The following is an 18,657-nucleotide window of genomic DNA, read 5'->3' on the forward strand; positions in this document are numbered from 1 at the left end:
CTAGCCCTTAGCCACATGGCCAAGTAACTGTCCACTAGCACTTCCCATCCAGACATAAATGCTGTGGCTCAGAGCAGGGAGGTAATCACAGGGGTTCACCTTGGAGCTCAGCACAGGGCCCAGTGGTGAGACCCAGCAATAGGACGACCTGAAGACCCTATCCTCAGGTCAGTTCTCAGGACATAGCTAACGATCTGCAGTGGCATCAGGTAAAGCCCCCACTCTGGTGGGCTGCATCGCTGTGAACACTGTACCCGTGCTTGGCGAACAGGCTCAAATTGCACTAGTCTCTGTGGATATGAGACTGAGGCAGAACCTAGGTTAGTGTCATTTGGGCCAAGTGACTACTACCAAGAAGTAGTATTAGAAGACTACTACAAGAAGGAAGACTGTTTGAAATGTGATTGCTGGCTAGTAAAACCCAACACTGTCCCTAGGCCAGTGCTGAGGATGGGTCTCTGGTGTCAGGTGGAGATGGGGCTCATGTTCATTACACTTACATTATGCTGGCACTAATGAGCTATTTGTAGTAGTCTTGAACCCTGAGTTCACCACCAGGAACAGAGTCCATGTTGGTCCTATCCTTGTCCTTCCCCACTGCTGGTCTTAGGCTGTAGGACCCAATTATGGCCTAGTATTTCAATGTTGGTCACTTTAGGACTACCTACTCTATGTCTCTCCCAATGTCAGTCACCATAACATAGAAGGCAACTGTCCTCTTGGGGAAGACAAGGAAAGTAGAGACCAACTGACTTACTGTGTAAGAGCCTGGGGCTGGTGCATCCTTGTGACATGCATAGAAGAGGGAATACTGTGGTGCCTGACTACAGGCCAGTGACAGTGGATGGAGTGTCTGAGCCCATCCAGGCCCCAGGTAGGTGCACAAGAATCAACAACTCCTTACAGACACTCCTCCAGTTAGTTCCCAATAATTCGTCAGTTACAGATTGAACAAACATAGGCTTAGGGAGGGCATCCTTTTTAAAAATTATGTATTTATTGAGACAAGGACTCAGGATAGCCTCATACTGGTGGCAATCTTACCATCTCAGTCTTTCAAGTGCTGAGATTTCAGATGTAAGTCACCATGTCCCATCACGGGGCACTTGAGTTCTGAGGACAATCTTACAGGAAACCTGAGGCAAACTTGGATGTAGGGAGCCATCTAGTGCTAAACTAATGGGACGTGTCCACAGGATCAGAGAATTCAAACTGACAAAGTGAAAACACAGTCTATGGATATGAAGGAAAATATCTCAAAGACAGGCAACTGGAGGAGCAAACATGAGAGCTGGAAAAAATAGGAAATGTAGTACAGTACTAAAGAGTCAACAGCAAGTCATTATAGTTCAAGAGGTATGTGAGACAGTCATAAAACAGAAGACTTCCCAGACCCAAAGCAGGCTGTTAAGGCACAGGAAAGTCAAAGGATTCCAGCCACACTCACCTAAGAATAAGATATTCAGTAAGCTCTCTAGTGTTAAAGCAAACGTACATAAAACTGTCCATCCAGTTCTGCTTGGAGGAGACTATGCTGCAGAATATTTACAGCTCAAGAGACGGTGACATGAGGTATTCACAGTATCCAAGGAAACTGGTAGCCAAGAATACCACACCCAGAAAAGCTGTCTTTTAAAAATGAAGGAGAAGTAAAGACAAAAACTGAGAGAATCTCTCTCCTCCAGACCTGTCCTAAATAAATGTTAAAAGGGGTTCTTCAAACAGAAAGAGATGCTAAGGCTGGCCAGTGGTGGCACATACCTTTAATCCTAAACTTTGGGGGGCAGAGGCAGGTAGATCTTGGAGTTCAAGGTCACCCTGGTCTACAGAGCAAGTTCCAGGACAACCAGGGCTATACAGAGAAACCCTGCCTTGAAAAGGAGGGAGAGAGAGAGAGAGAGAGAGAGAGAGAGAGAGAGAGAGAGAGAGAGAGAGAGAGAGAGAGATACTCGTGAGAAAAACAGTACACACATAGCACAGAAGGCATAAAACTCATGCACAGTATTATAATTCTTTAATATATTGTGTCTTTAGTAATGGCCTAACTAACAATGTAAATAAAAGCAACAGTAACTACAGTAACTACATTATGTTAGGAGAAAGGCAATATAGAAAGGTATAAAATGAGTCCAGCAGATGGCTCAGCAGTTCTTGGCACTTGCTGCCCAACCTGACAAAATGAACTTGATCCTGAGGACAAATGGTAGGAGAAGGGAACCAACTGTCCTCTTATCTCCACACATGACTGTGGCACGCACGCACCCACATATACAGAGCCACATACCAATAAATGTAATTTTTGTTTTGCTTTTCAAGACAGGGGTTCTCTGTGTAGCCCTGGCTGTCTGTCTGAAACTTGCTCTGGAGACCAGGCTGGCCTTTAACTCAGAATTCTGTCTGCTTCTGCCTCCCTAGTGCTGAGACTCAAGGTGTGTGCCACCACCACCCAGCAATAAATGTAATTTTTAATAATTAAAAACAAAGGCTGAAGCTGGGTATGGTAGCACACTCGAGAGGCAGAGGCTGGTGGATCTGTGTGAGTTTTAGGCCAACCTAGTCTGCCTAGAAATAAAATGAGACATCAAAATTTCAAAGTGGAGCCCTGGTCTACAGAGCGAGTTCTAGGACAGGCTCCAAAGCTACACAGAGAAACCCTGTCTTGAAAAAACCAAACAGAACAAAAACCAAAATTTCAAAATGGGCCTGAGGATGTAGCTCAGGTGACAGTGTCTTGCTGAGCATGTATAGGGCCCTGGGTTCAGTCCCCAGAACTACATACAAAAGATAGGCACAATGACATGCCTATAATCTCAATTCTCCAGAGGTAGTGGAAGGAGGATCTTAAACTCAGTGCCATCTTTAGTTATATAGTCAATTTGAGGGCATGCTGGGCATGCAAATGCAGAGGGTTTTTAATTTTTTATTTTAATCTATGTATATGAATGTTTTGCCGTGTGTGTGTGTGTGTGTGTGTGTGTGTGTGTGTGTGTGTGTGTGTGTGTGTGTGTGTGTGTGTGTTTCCTGAAGCTGCAGTTGTGAGCTGCCATGTTGGGTGCTGGAAACCAAACCCAGGTGCTCTGCAAAAGCAGTAAGTGCTCTTGAATTTCTAGTCACCTCTCCAGCTTCTAAAAGATTTTTTGAAGCTAGTATTTTCACATTTTATTTTCATTCTTTGTGATCAGTGTTGAGTTGTTACTATTAGAATATTGTATCTTATAAACAAAAGATTTTGTTGGTAAGTCTTAAGGTAATCCACAAAGCAAAAGACTGTAGTTGCACACCAAAAATAAAAGGGACTCAAAGTGCACTAAAGAAAAAATCACCAAACACAGAGGAAAACTATAAGATGAGAAGAAACTATAATGAAACTGTAATGCCAATATTAAAGTGTCAGGAGCATGGGAGGTCGTGCTGATACACACCTTTAATGCCAGCACTCAGGAGGCAGAGGCAGCTGGATCTCTGAGTTTGAGATCAGCCTAATCTACACAGCAAGTCTCAGGCCACTCAAGGTTACACAGAGAAACCCTGTCTCAAAAGGCAGTAGGAGGAGAATGGGACATGTAGCAAAATCACACCTAGCAAAAATTAAAAATATATAAATGGATTAAATTCCTCTATTAAGAGTCTTGGACTGAACGTATTTTTTTTAAAGTTCCAAGACCATGATGGGGAAACCCACAGAATCAGCTGACCCAAGCTAGTGAGAGATCACTGACTCTGGTCTGACAAATGGGGAACCTGCATAAGACTGAACTAGACCCTCTTAATATAGGTGACAATGGTGTGACTGGGGCAATAAACTAGGTCACTGTCAGTGGGTCCAAGATCTAACTCTAATGCACAAACTGGCTTAGTGGATCCCATTCTATATGGAGAGATACCTTGCTCAGAACAGACACAGGGGTATGGGGGGTGGGGATGCCCTGGTGCTGCTTCAACAAGATGATAAGACAGACTTAGTAGACTTCCTAGGGGAGGCCTTACCCTCTCCCAAGGAGCAGATGGGAAGTGGGAGGGGGGAGGGAGGGAAAATTGAGACTGTAAAAGATAAATTAATGAATTTTTTAAAAGTAAAAAGAGAATGACTGAAATGAGCCCTTTCTCCCCTGAGTTACGAGTTGTCCGGGTGTTTTGTTACAGCAACCGAAATGAAAGGAGACTACCACCTCCCTTCCTACCCTCCAGCTATTCCCCTTCTCACTCAGTTCTCAGCTGGTACATGTTTGAGTTGGTTTCTGTTTGGGACAATAAAACTGTGAAGAGCATTATGTCAAAAAACTAAACTTGTTTTGGCCTTACTCAGTCCTACTAGGGAGGGACATACCTGATAAGTGAACAAAATAGACGAAAGTGACAACATTTTAAATGCAATTTAAATCAATATTTTAAAACAATATTTTAAAATAAGAGTGTGACAAATTATTTTGACATTAAAATGTGGCTATTTCAATTTAATGTATCTACTGTCTTACCTGGTTCTCTCTCAAATCTCTCTTCCTCTTCTGACAAAGCTACCCTAAAGTAAAAACAGAGATTTTGGTTAAAATAACGTCTGAGGTTCAAAGCCCCCAGTTTCATATAATTAGAACTTTAATTCAGGAGGTACATAGAACACTTGTCTGGTAGATCAAGTCTCTAACAGAGCATATCCTTCCTGTTTCTGTAGATTTGCACAGAATGTAGAAACCTTATTCTTACTTTCTTTTTCTCTGTGTAGCCCTGGATATCCTGTAGACCAGGCTGGCCTCAAACTCAGAGATCCACCTGCCTCTCCTGGGATTAAAGGCATGCACCACCACTGACTGGCTCCTTACTGTTATTTTCCACTCCTTATTTCAGTAAACACTAACTCAGGATTGTAGGCACCAGGCCAATACAAGGTTGAATATTCCTACATTGGAAATCTGAACTCCAGAATGTCCATAGCTTTTTGAGATGATAGAATAAATGGAAAACCTCTTTATCACGAGGCTTGTTTTACGTACACACTATTTAATATAGAGTAATACCACTTCAGGTCACAAACATAAGACACACAGAACTCACACCAGTTACTTTCCTCTGTGCCTATGTCTTCCCTTCAGTAAGTACTTCTAAAAGAGGGGCACACAGGGTGGGATTATGTGGAAATTTCTGGAGTCTTTGCTATCACTGAAGAAACCACTGCAGCCAGCAAGCTGTATAGCAATACTCTTGCTATTTTTGCTGTGTTTTATAGTATTGCCCACAGACTTTGGAGCTTATTTTTTAATTAAAATTATCCTAATCAATTAAGATAAGAAAGCATAAATGAATTTTATGTTTAAGACTTGGATCCCACATCCCTAAGATATCTCAATATGTTTCTGCAAATATACAAAAAAATTTTTTTAAAGTCTGAGAACTGGAGTACTTGTACAAACATCTTGGGTATGGGACCTCACCCTGTGCATCTCAGAGCACCTGGCTGCAGGCTGTGGTATTTCATTTTCATGTACTGGGGGCTGGGGTGGCCTTAACTTAATTTGTAGGAACTAAAAGAGAGGAGAACACCCCCCACAAAATGTGGCATTCTACTTTGAATAATAAAGTGATGTTTGGCAAAGAAGATAACACAAGCTAGCCTATGGCATCCCTAGTTCAATGGTCCCTTGCAGTATGTGTCTAATATGCTGAGTTAGAACAGTTATGTAACAGGAGTGGGGCAGAGAAACTGAAGGGAGATTGAACTGTTATCCCTGGGCATGGCTTTACACTTGTCAGTATGGAAGACTCTCAATATGTCTTTAAAGATATTAAAGACTAACACAGTATCAATTTTAAAAATACTAAAAACAAAACCAAAAAAAAAACCCTTTCAGAATAAATAGAAACTTAGGATTTGGAATGAAGTTTCCAATGATAGTATACATAATATACAATCTGTGTAGTAGCCCTGGCTGTCCTGAAACTTGCTTTGTAGACCAGGCTGGCCTCGAACTCACAGAGATCTGATAGCTTCTGCCTCCAGAGGGATGGGATTAAAGGTGTGCACCACCACTGCCTGGCATATTTTAAAATTTTTATTACTAAACTTCATATTCTATAAATCTTTTTTAAAAAGACTTGTTTTAAGCTGGGCGTTGGTGGCGCACACCTTGAATCCCAGCACTCGGGAGGCAGAGGCAGGCGGATCTCTGTGAGTTCGAGGCCAGCCTGGTCTCCAGAGTGAGTGCCAGGATAGGCTCCAAAGTTACACAGAGAAACCCTGTCTCGAAAAACCAAAAAAAAAAAAAAAAAAAAAAAAAAAAAAAAAGGACTTGTTTTTAATTACCTGTACAGGTGCCACAGGGCTTGGAAAAGTATGCAGTCAGCCCCCAGAGCTGGAGTTATAGGAAGCTCTGAGCTGCGTATATGATATTTTTAAATAACTTGGATGAAAATGTTTAGGAATCTGCTCAATAATTTGAAATAGCATTTATACTACTGAAGATAGTATAAACATGAGATTTTCAATGAAGCTCCCCTGTGAGAATGAAAAAATTTTATTCAACTATTTAGTCATGACTTATTGTTGCTGTTTTGTTTTTGTCTTTTGAGACAGGATCTCACTGTGTAGCTCTGGTTAACCTGAAACTCACTCTGCAGACTGTGCGGGTCTCCAACTCACAGAGATCCAATGCCTTCTCCTCCCAAGTGCTGGGAGTAAAGACGTGCATCACCATACCTGGCCTCATTCATGATTTTAAATGTCAACATAAAACCAATGTAAGTTTAATTTATACATTTTATACATACAAACTTTTAGTTTGGATTTCCCATAGAGAAATAATATGGTTGGGATCGCAATCCACTCAACAGTCACTGTCACTACTGGCAGAATTTGGTGCTGTCTTAGCAGTCTGGCAGCAGCAGAAAAGCACGGGCAGACACAGGGAGGCGGGAATGAGCAAGGCCCTTAGCTCCTGGACTCAGCTGTGCTATTTGAAGATGTGTCTCTAACAGCTACTAGGCCTGGACCTGCCTGCACTCCTGCTGTCCCTACCAGGCTTCCCTACAGTACTCAGCTCTTAGCACAATGCACTTTCTTCCTCATGACAGAGTCTGGAGTTATCACCACACTTGACTTTACTTTTGTCATCTCCTTTGCCTACCATGTTGACAGCGGGGTAAATATAGCAAATGCTTGTATTTTTTGGAAAAGTGACATAGAGTAAGCATTCAGTGAGCTAGAGAGGACTTGGCATCCAGGACTTCCATGGCAACAGAGGCAGCTTTCGCCTACTTACTTATTGAGGTTTGCAGTAAGACAGCTGCCTTCTGCTGCTTCTTCTTTGTGGTCTGTAGTGAGATTGCCTGGCATGTCTTGTAGACGCTAGGGATATGAAATTTAATGATAAGCACTTAGAAAAAAATCCATTTCTTTTTACAAGCTAGAGGAGAGTAAAAACATTAGACAACAAGATAAAATAGAAATGGTTCTGAATAGAGGGAGATCTGTGGGAATGTGGGTTGGCATTATTTGCACTGAGTCGCCTGTGGAAAGGTTAGCCTTGAGGAAAGGGTAGCAACTTGTGATATGTCCAAAGAAAACACGATGCACTGTCGGCCTATACTGCAACCCTCAACACATGGCTAAAGATGTTCTGCTTCAATTCTGAGGAGAAATTAGGCACATAATTTTACCTAAATACATAATACATTATTTATTGAAGCACTTATTATAGAAAACATTAAGGGCAGGGGTCAATCTCAGCACTTGGGAGACAGAGGCAGGTAGATCTCAGTGATTTGGGGCCAGCCTGGTCTACCAGGGCTGTTACACAGAGAAACCCTGTCTCAACAACCCCCCCCCCATAATGGTAAGTTAAAAGGCACTTAAAGCTAGCTCATCAGAACTGAAGAAATGACTATCACAGGGTGACTTTGCTGAGTAAGCCATATGCAAAGATGTAACCGGATGCCGTGAAACATGGAGAAATTGTAATTACACGTGAGCACACTTTCATATGTCCATGCTACGGAAAGAGCTCCTCTCTTCTTAGTCTCTGCAGCAGCAGTGGCACCCCTGCCAGGCCATGCTGTGTGATCTGGGCACCATGAGCCACACCTTTTTACATCAGGAGAAAGGCAGGAAGGAAGTTTGCTTTAAACTGCTGAAATTGACAGGCCAGTTATCTGATCATTTTCAAGCATATGCAATTACTTTCTATCACTTATTACTTAAATTGTTTTCATAGATTTTCATAACTCTGTGAATTTTAAGGGTTTGTTTGTTTGTTTGTTTGGTTTTTTGAAACAGGCTGCCAAGAAACTCACTTTGTAGATCAGGCCTCAAATTCACAGAGATCCACTTGCCTCCCAAGTGCTGGGGTTAAAGGTGGGCACCACCACTGCCTGGCATATTTTAAAATTTTTATTACTCAACTTCACATTCTACAATTTTTTTAAAGACTTGTTTTTAATTATGTGTACACAGGGATTGGAAAAGTGTGCAGTTGGGCCCCAAGCGCTGGAGTTATAGGAAGTTGTGAGCCCCTGACATTGGTGCTGGGAACCAAACTTGGGTTCTCTGTAAGAGCTCAGCTCTTAATCCCGAGCCACCGCCTCTGGCTCCATCTCCTCAGTGTCTACTCTCCTTCTCACTTCTCCTATCATACTAGCACCTCAGCCTGCAAGGTCCCTGTGTATTTTAGTGTTACTGGTGGCTTTCGGGACCTAGAGAGTATGGATCCTTAGGATCCTTCCCTCCCCCCTAGGAGTAGGGGGAAGATGTTTCACAGGGTTCCATGGGTTTGAAACTAAGCTTAGCTAAAGACAGTTTCAATGTTATCACCCAATGAAGTATGATACAGCTAAAGGAGAGAACCAGGGAGACGTACCTTGAGAGCTATGAAGTCATATGGATGAAAACTAGCACAGGCCTCTTGGATTTTGGCCATCATTTGAGCTGTTTTTTCCCAGAATCCAAGCAATGTTCTCTGCAGAAAAAAGGAAAGGTGATACTACAGTTCTTTCCCATCTAAGATCTGTTTGAGGCGTTTCCTTACTGCTGTGGTACTCAATAACAGACAGGAAGTGATCTAACTGTCCGAGAATAAGGAACAGAAAGAACTGTAGATCACAATTCTTCATCAGACAGCACCTGAGTCTGCATGTACATCTGTCCATCTCTACACAGCACTGGAATGTACTGAGGGAGAAACTATAGCTCATAATAAGAAAAAGACAATCAATGGGTCTAAAAGTCTCGGAATCCAAAACAGAAACATCAAAGGCATAAAAACACTGATCTCTATATGTGTCATCTTTATGTTAGCATATGTAAGCATTTGTGTGTGTGTGTGTGTGTGTGTGTGTGTGTGTGTGTGCATGTTATGGAGTACCTTATAGAGGTAAGAGAACATGTGGGTTCCAGGGATCAAATTCAGGTCATCAGGCTTGATAGCAAGCATCTTCACTTGCTGAGCCATCTCACTGACTCATAAGAATATTTTTTGTGTTTTGTTTTGCTTTGTGAGACAGGGTCTTACTAGGTATCCTTGCCTGACCCAGAACTTGCTATGTAGATCAGGAAACTCACAGAAATCCACCTCAGCATCCTGGTTGCTTGGATTAAAGGTGTGTGCCACTATTCTCCGTCCATTGTAGTGATATATTATTTGTGATTTATTAAAAGCTTGACTGAGGATTCAGAAAAGCAAAATTGGCCTCAAGCTATGGAGATCAGGCAGTGGTGATACACACCTTTATCCCAGCAGCTAGAAGCTAGAAGTTAGTGGTACACACCTTTAATCCCGGGACTCAGGATTAAGAGGTAGATGAATCTCTCTGAGTTCAAGGCCACCCAGGGATACACAAGATTTAATCAGTCTAAAAGAGTAACAGATCACATGCCTTTAATCCTAGCACTAGAGGGGTATAAAAGATAGGAGCAGGGTCTTCAGTATTCAGTATCAGGCATTCATTCTCCAGACACACTGAGGAGAGGTTACAGTCTGAGGCTTGGTGAGACCTTATGGAAACAGGATCAGCCCATTCAGCCTGAGGTAGAAGTAAGAAGCTAGTGGCCGGCTGCTTTGCTTTTCTGGTATTCACTTGAAGTTTGAACCCCAATATCTGTTTCTGGGTCCTTTTACTTTTCATGTTACATTCCATAACTATCTATTATTTCTTCTACTTGGTTTTTGTTTGTTTTTTGAGACAGGCTTTCTCTGTGTAGCCCTGATTGTCCTGGAACTCTCTCTGTAGACCAGGCTGGTCTAGAACTCACAGAGACCTGCCTGCCTCTGCTTTCTGAGTGCTGGGATTAAAGGCGTGTGCCACCTCATAAATATCTTTTTATTACAGAAAATATTTACTACCAAATTTGGTCTTTCCTAAAGGGCTTAAAGACTTGACCCTCCAAAATGTGTTACTTAGTTAACTTGTTGCTTCAAGATTCCTGTTCCAAGACAAAGGCTGATTAGAGAGAACAGAGGAGTACTGAGTTAACAGCAGTTAAACTACAGATTGTCATTTTTTCATTGTCAAGGACATCTTTCCTTGAGTCTTGAATTCCATAGTACTAAACTGAACTAGGCATATTACTTTAAGACAACAATGAATAATTACCTCCTTTCATTAATTATTCTTTCCTTATTCAAATACAATTTTCTACTTGCTGTTTTCAAATATACATTAAAGCCAGCAACTACTACTTGTAAATAGCTATCATTCATTATAAATTATTCACATGATTTGAGGGCAGTATAAGTGTAGGTGAGTGTTTCAGAATATCTGTTTAACTATACAAAGATGTGTTGTATTTTTTAAAACTATGTAAAGATGTGTTTATGTTGCAGAATATTTGTTTAACTATGCTAAGGCTCCTGATTGGTCTAATAAAAACCCGAATGGCCAATAGTGAGGGAGGAGGTATAGGTGGGTCTTTCAAGCAGGGAGAGTAGGTAGGATGAGGAATTTAGGATTGGGGAAAGAAAAAGAGATGCCTGAAAGACACCAGGGGTCAGACAGACAGACATGGAGGAAACAGGAAAGTAGGACAGAAAGAGAGTGGGGGGGGGGTGGTAAAAGGCCTGAGGCAAAATGTAGATAGAGACGGGTTAAATTAAGTTAAAAGAGCTAGTGGGACAAGCCTAAGCTAAAACTAAGCATTCATAAAAATAAGTCTCTGCATCTTTATTTGGGAGCTGGTTGGTGGCCCAAAGAAAATTCCAACTGCAAATGGCACCCAACATGGGGTACAAATTTTTACCTAGGAAATTCCTAGGCCTGGGAAAGCTGAAGGGCAAAAAAACCACCAAAACCCAACAGATAACAGATCCTTTAAGAGGCACTGCTGTGTGAGCACTTGAGCAGCTGGCATGCTAAGTGGAAACAGCAAACTAAATAAAAATGCCTGCCACAGTGAATGCAGCAACTTCCTAGAGCTGGGGTGGTTAAATGCAGGTCTCAGTTAAACGCAGCTCTAGACCAGGCTTTTGGGCTTAAGGCTCAGTTCTCATGGACCCTAGCAGGGGGCAGAGCTAACCACCAGAGCCTCCTCAGAGGGCCTAACTGCCACTTAGCAGTTTAAGGTTTGGCTCACATGGACAGAGAATGCTACAGGTGCACAGTACCTGTTTAGGTCCAGACCTAACAAACCTTTAAACAGGTTACAGTATTCATAGGTGCTTAAGAAACAAAAGAAAATAGGTATAGACAGTCATAGAAAAAATAAATAGTTTAAAAATAATTAAAGTCTTTAAAGAGTAAAGTAATAGAATAAGCCCCATAAAAATTGAAAATACACAGGGAGCCTGGATCTTGTATGGTACTGTGGTGATATATTTATGAATTATTAAAGCTTGCTGAGGGTACAGAAAGCAAAGCCAACCACAAGCCACAGAGCCAGGCAGTGGTGGCACACACCTTTAATCCCAGGACTCAGGAGACAAAGGCAGATGGATCTCCGTTAGTTCAAGGCCACATTGAGTTACATGAAACTGATCCAGTCCTAAAGAGAAACAGCTCACACAAAGGCGATCTCAGCACTTGGGATCACATGCCTTTAATCCCTGGGTTTGAGAGGTATGAAACGAAGAAGCAAAGTCAGTCTTATTTATTCTCCAACCATGCTGAGGACAGGATAGCCCTTTCAGCCTGAGGTAGAAGTAAGAGCTAGTGGCTGGCTGGTTTGCTTATCTAGCCATCAGCTTGAACCTCAATACCAGTCTCTGGGTCTTTATTATTCATGTTGCACGATGCTTTGTTGACTTTGAGTTTTTGAATGCTGATGAGTGGACAGCAGCTGCCAAGAGACAGAGGATTGTAAAAGGAACTGCTGAATTAAACCAGCCTGGATACTTTAGGGATGTCTTAACTTTAAAATGGAAGTCAGAAAATGTATTGCATTTGGGGAGAGGTTATGCTTTTGTTTCCATAGGAAAAAAAAGGCTGTAGATTCCTTCAAAAATTAATAGAGATCATGTTTTACTTGGGGAGACCCCCTGAAAATCTTGGCTACAGACAAAGAAATAAATCTAGAAAAACTATAAGACAGATGATGTATATGTTGATTCCTTGACATGGAAACAAATCTGAGCCTGGATGAGACATGATAAATCTTGTTGGTTACAGAGTCCTCGTGAATTATTATTACATGCCATCCTTTCATATGGCAGGGATAGAGGTTTGGTTATACAGTCCAAACAAACTTACAAAGTTTACAGATATCTTTTACATGTTCAAACATAAAACAAAAAAACATTTTTGACTGGCTTCTGTACAACGCACAGTCCATACTGTGTTAATACAGATATGCGTGTTACCTTTGAAAGTTAGTGTGTTTTCAGAGCAAAGGGACCAAACACCAATGAAAATGGGTAGCCCAAGTGATCCAGACTCTCAGAGTGCCTCTGTTTCAGTTTCCTCAAAGTTCTGCATTCAGAACAACTTCAAGGCTGCTAACTGAGATGGCCCAGCCTCACAGACTATTCTATCTATAACTTCAAGATAAGTCTATCCTTTCCCATTATATGGAGACCAGACAACAAATGTTATGGCTAGTTTTCTTAGGACTTGACCATTATCTCAATTTTCTCAGGGTTCCCTGGGGATGCCATTGCTCCCAGACAACATGAAGCAGTCTAGAGAATAATACAACACCCACATTCCCAAGAGGCGGGGTGGGTGGTTTTTGGTAATTCTGTGGGTTATGGATATTTGTCATTATTTACTGGGAATATAATATAGAATAAAAAGACAACTATTCATCTAAAATATTTTACATTGGTATGGATTTTTGTACATTGATACAAATTTAAGGTTATATTTGTTCCAACTCTTGTTTAAGGTATTGTACCTATGTAGCTCATTTAAAAATGTAATATAAAATTGTAGTCCTTGAAGACTATTATTACAAACTGTTTAGAAATGCAGGTTAATAAAGAAATGCAGGTTAGTCATTAGTCATCTATAACAATCAGACTTTTAGTCATGTCTGTTATGTTTTCAAGGTCAAACAGAGATATATTTGAGATAGATGATCTTTAAACATTTCAGAGACCTACAGAATATGCCATTTAAGATGTTTTAATAACAAAAAGCTTTTCATGACAGTGAGACATGTCTGCTCCTGGCAGCACCAATCTACATCAGAGAAGATGATGGTCATTGAAGAACCTCTATATGGAGTTTGCTTTCATTGTGGCAAAGCTAGCCATGTAGGCAAGAAACTGCCTTTGCCTTGACTGCTGACAGTATGCTGTACAAACTGGACACAGAGGACACAAAGGAAAAAGACAAGGTGGGTCAGTCCTTCAGAATTCCTGCTTCACAAAAAATGTGTGTCAGATATTCTAGGCCTGTAGGCTGAAGATAGATGCCCCAATGTTACAGAGGAACTTTGGGTGCCTGTCTAGGTAGCCAGATTGTGTTTGTCACTTCTATAGTTTTGCAAAAAATATAGATGAGATGAAATAGGTTAAATTAAGTTAAAAAAGCTAGTGGGACAAGCCTAAACTAAGGCCAAGCATTCATAATTAGTAAGTCTCTGTGTCTTTATTTGGGAGCTGGTTAGTGGACTAAAGAAAATTCCAATTATAGGTGAGATTTATGAAGTTAAAAGTTGCGTAGGATGGCAACTTGGCAGAATGAAAGGAATACATAACCTCAATTTGGCAAACGGGTTTTTTAATCAAATTACCATTTACTTGTCATTGCTTCATTTTATCTATCTATCTATCTATCTATCTATCTATCTATCTATCTATCTATCTATCTATTATGTTTTTTGAGACAAGGTTTCTCTGTGTAACAGCTCTGGCTGATCTAGAACTAGCTCTGTGGACCAGGTTCACTGTGAGTTCAGAGAGTCATCTGTCTCTGCCTCCTGGAACCACCACCTGGCTTGGCTTCATTTCTTTTTTCATTACTTGATACAAAACTTTTCAAACTTTTTGGAGCATGGTATTCTTTCTGCTTTTTTGTTTAATTTGGTGACAGAGTCTAGACTTGAACTCTCAGTCCTCCTGTCTGTGCTCTGAAGAGCTGAGAGACCTGCATGAGCCCCTATAGCTGGCAGCACCCAGAGTTTATAAGTCTTAAATTTTACCACCTCACCGTTCCCCCTTTCTTTACCTTTTTTCTTTCTTTTGTTAAAATTTTTTATTCTATTTGCCTTTTGTTTGTTTGTTTGTTTGAGACAGGGTTTCTCCGTATATCCCCAACTGTTCTAAAATTCACTCTGTAGACCATGCTGGCCTGGAACTCAGAGATAGGCTTGCCTCTGCCTCCCAAGTGCTGGGATTAAAGATTTGCATCTCCTCTTCCTGGTTTACCGTCTTTCACCCTGCTAGTACCCAAAAGAGAATAGTGTGAAACTACAAGATAGACAGTTTCTTTTTTTTTTTTCTTTCTTTTTTGGTTTTTCGAGACAGGGTTTCTCTGTGGCTTTGGAGGCTGTCCTGGAACTAGCTCTTGTAGACCAAGCTGGTCTCAGAACTCACAGAGATCCACCTGCCTCTGCCTCCCAAGTGCTGGATTAAAGGCTTGTGCCACCACCGCCCGGCTAAGATAGACAGTTTCTAAGTCTCTCTTCTGTTAGAGCTTTATGGTTCTCTGTCAGAGCTTCAACAGATCAATTGCATCTGTCAAAGGAACCTGACCAATGGCAAGAGTTTTCTTGTACCCATTAGACAACTTGTAAAAAGGAATCTCATCACTCATCTTTACCGCAAGAACATGCTGACCGTGGAGTGGGTACCTGGTAGGTAGTGAGCGAGTGAGATAGCATATTGCAGCGACTAGCTCCAAGCAAATCCACTTTCTGACAGACATCCATCTTTAACTTGTCAAAAGAACCTTTGCTGTTTCTCACTTGGATCTGTACCTGCAATCACAAAAAAAAAAAAAGCCCATTATTATCAATACCAAATCTAATGGGTCTGAAATAAATTTCTCCAGACACATGGGATTATAACAGTTCCTTTCTCTGTGTCATTATCATCCCATGACTAACGAGGGACACTACTTGAGCTAATTTTGATAATTACAGGAGATTCTTATATTTCGCTTTTAAACAGTCACTTGTTTGTGTAGCAGGGGGCATGCGTGTGTAGGGAGGGTGCACATGTGTGGAGGCTGGAGAATACATGGGAGTCGGTTGTCTCCTTTTGCCATTTGAATTCTGAGGAAGGAATTCAAATCGTCAGGCTTGGAGGTGAGTGCCCTCAACCCCAGAGCCATCTCACTGGCATGCCAGGAGCTAACTGTACGGTAAGAAAATCTGGGAAGAATGAAAATTTCATAGTTAAGAAAAAAGTGCCCCAGATAAAAATAAATATCTGAAATGTTTAGGATATGTACAGTATATAGTAAGAGTAGAAGCAAATAATGGAAGGGTTAAGGAGAGGGCTCAGTGTGCAAAGTTTCTTGCCACCAAGCCTGTTGACCTGAGTTTGATCCTTGGAACCCACATCGTAGAAGGAGAAAACCAACTCCCAGAAGTTGTCTTCTTCAATCATGTGTATGCTGTGGCATGTGCTCACACACACAAAATAAATCAATAAATGTAATAAATTTTAAAGACAAGCATATTCTAGTGGTATATATGCATCTCATAAACAATAAGTAAAATGTAATAAATTTAGAAGATAAATACAAGACATAGTCAAATGTTGGGGGGCATTAATATCTCTAAATCATCCAGGTATTTATATATTTAAATTATTTCTTAATAAATGCCATTGGATAATATAAATACCGACTTTTGAAAATGTTTATCCATTCATTGACTCAGACAATATCTACAAGTTGTCTAGTAAATGAAGCATTAATTATGCTGGGAACTGAGATGCTGTGACAAACAAAACAAATGTTCATCTTATCATTGGCGGGGGTGGGGGCGGGGGAAAAGGTAAATCATTACAGGAGGGACTCTCAACTTGGAAACGTGCTAAGTGAGTGAGTGACTACTAAATGACCAGGAAGGTCATTTTTGGGAAGCTGGGATGATTTTGAACTGGACAGGAAGGTGATAAACAGCTACACCAAGGGAGAAGGTTCCTTGTGGGGGTGGGAGGCGGCACAAGAAACAAGTATATGAAAGCTGTGTGGGGATGAGGGACCAGACCTTTGCAGGATTTCTGAAAGGGACCAGATAGGAATATGTATTTTTGTTTTATTTTGTTTGAAGTGAAACTCACGTACATGTAACCATTTGGAAGTACAGAATGCAGTGACATTAGTGCTTTCACAGTGCTGTCCAACCACTCTCACGGATGAAACATTATTGCCAAGGATTATAATGAGAGTAGAACAGGAGGCTGCTCTGACTGCAGGATGAGTATTCGCCTATTTTACAGGACTGCTGAGAACAATCAATGAGTTGTGCTGGCTAGCAATATGTCACTTTAATAGGACTAGAGCCATTTTGAAAGTGAGAGCCTCAACTGAGAACATACCACCACTCCCCTAGCAGGCGCTTGTAGATAGCCTATGGGACACTCTTTTGATTGATGTGGGAGGGCCCTGCTCATGTGGCAGTACCAGCCCTGGGCTAGTGGTCTGGACTGCTGTCATAAAGCAGCCTGGGCAAGCTGTAGGAACGAACCAGTGGGTAGCACGCCTCTGTGGTTTCTGCTCCAGCTCCTGCCTTCAGGGTCCTTCTCTATTCGAGTTCCCACCCTGACTTCCTTAAAAATGGACTGTGCTGTGGAACTGGAAGCTGAAACAAACACCTTCCTCCCGCATTTGCTTTTGCTTGTGTTCCATCATAGCAGTGGAGTAGCTGAGACACGAGGGAGTCACCCACAATATCTGGTGGAGGGGAGGTGTCATGAGCACTGACCATCAGGACTCTATTATAGTTTCTATGAATTAGAATTTCTATGGATTTTAATATCCACATATGGTAAACTTAAGGTTCATATTTATCTGCATATATATGGACTTTACCTGGGAGCTACATCTTCATCCCTGGGGATATAATTTATAATGAGTTTGTTTAACAAAAATATGTTTACAAGGTATGAGTTTCTATTGCAGAAGGAAAAATTTAATAACCTCCACTTTTTCTTAGAACTAACAATCATTTCACATGATTGTCACTTCAGCAGCTATGTATTTTTCCACTAGTAATAAACTATTTTCTATCTGTAATAAATCCTAACATTCTAGGTAAGTAATATTTAAAATGTGATTAGAGCTTTTGTGAAAGGGACTTTTAAGAAGAGTGGGAGTGAGATGCCACTTAAAGAGTGCATTTGCTGAAATATCGAAGTAACCAAGAATTGATGTTAGAACATACTTTTCAAAAAATAGTCTAGACCTGGGTACAGTGGTATGCACCTGTAACCCACTCTGGGGAAGCCAGGCAGCTGTGTGCATTCCTGCCCAGCCTGGGCTATACAGTGAGAGCCTATTTTTTTTTTATTATCTCTATTATTCTGTATTAGTTCTCTATGTTAATGTCAAGAAAAGGAGGGCCTGAGAGATGCTCAGGAGCTAAGAGCACTGGTTGCTCTACTCTCCCAGATGACCCAACAATAACAAGGCAGGTCACAACCATCTAAAATGGGGGTCCAATACCTTCTTCCAGTGTACAGACGTACTTGCAAACAAAACACCTATACCGAAAAAGACATAAACGAACCTAAAGAAAGGGGAAAGGATGCATTTTCTTACTTTTCTAAACTTTTCCATTTGTTTTAAGGTGTCTGGGTCGAGCTCCTGGGATGCATCCTTCATCCACAGCAGGGCCCCTCTATAGTCTGTGCGAGCCCGCTCCATTCGATTAATGGTCATCAAGGTGTCAGAAACGGCCCTCTGACTGAATGTTGCTACTTCTTGCTTAAGACGAGACAGAGGAGTGCACAAGGCCAATCTAATAGCAGAGAGTAAAGATCAAGAGGATTGTACATCCATAAACAAAATTCAGACACATTGCAACTGGTGTTCCCCATGTAGATGAGTCACAAACACGCCAAGAAGATAGAGAAAACAGACTGAGTTCCTAGGAAGTATGTTTCTACAAGTCTGCCCATTTTAACTTTAGGAAACATAACTTGGTAGCACCTCAGATGTTGGTCCAGATAAATAACCCAGCAGACACATCTACCACCTAGAAAAGAGTTGTGTAAATCACAGTCTATTCACAGAGTGCTCCACTGGTGAGTATAGGGAGAAGCTGGGTTTTAAAGATTAGATAAAAAT

The 18,657-nt window shown here is 41.2% G+C and overlaps 1 protein-coding gene across 1 annotated transcript in view; it reads right to left on the minus strand.

The window, feature by feature from the left end:
* Ica1l (islet cell autoantigen 1 like) overlaps positions 1 to 18,657 on the minus strand; it is a 65,237-nt gene that overhangs the window by 29,090 nt on the left and 17,490 nt on the right. Inside the window, exons 5-9 of the mRNA XM_027397000.2 lie at positions 18,130 to 18,328; positions 15,209 to 15,334; positions 8,844 to 8,942; positions 7,251 to 7,336; positions 4,476 to 4,519 (exon numbers count right to left, since the gene is read on the minus strand). Coding sequence (XP_027252801.2) covers positions 4,476 to 4,519; positions 7,251 to 7,336; positions 8,844 to 8,942; positions 15,209 to 15,334; positions 18,130 to 18,328 — 554 coding nt within the window. The remainder of the gene's footprint in view (positions 1 to 4,475; positions 4,520 to 7,250; positions 7,337 to 8,843; positions 8,943 to 15,208; positions 15,335 to 18,129; positions 18,329 to 18,657) is intronic.

Source organism: Cricetulus griseus, chromosome 2 (assembly GCF_003668045.3).
Source record: "Cricetulus griseus strain 17A/GY chromosome 2, alternate assembly CriGri-PICRH-1.0, whole genome shotgun sequence".
NCBI lineage: Eukaryota > Metazoa > Chordata > Mammalia > Rodentia > Cricetidae > Cricetulus > Cricetulus griseus.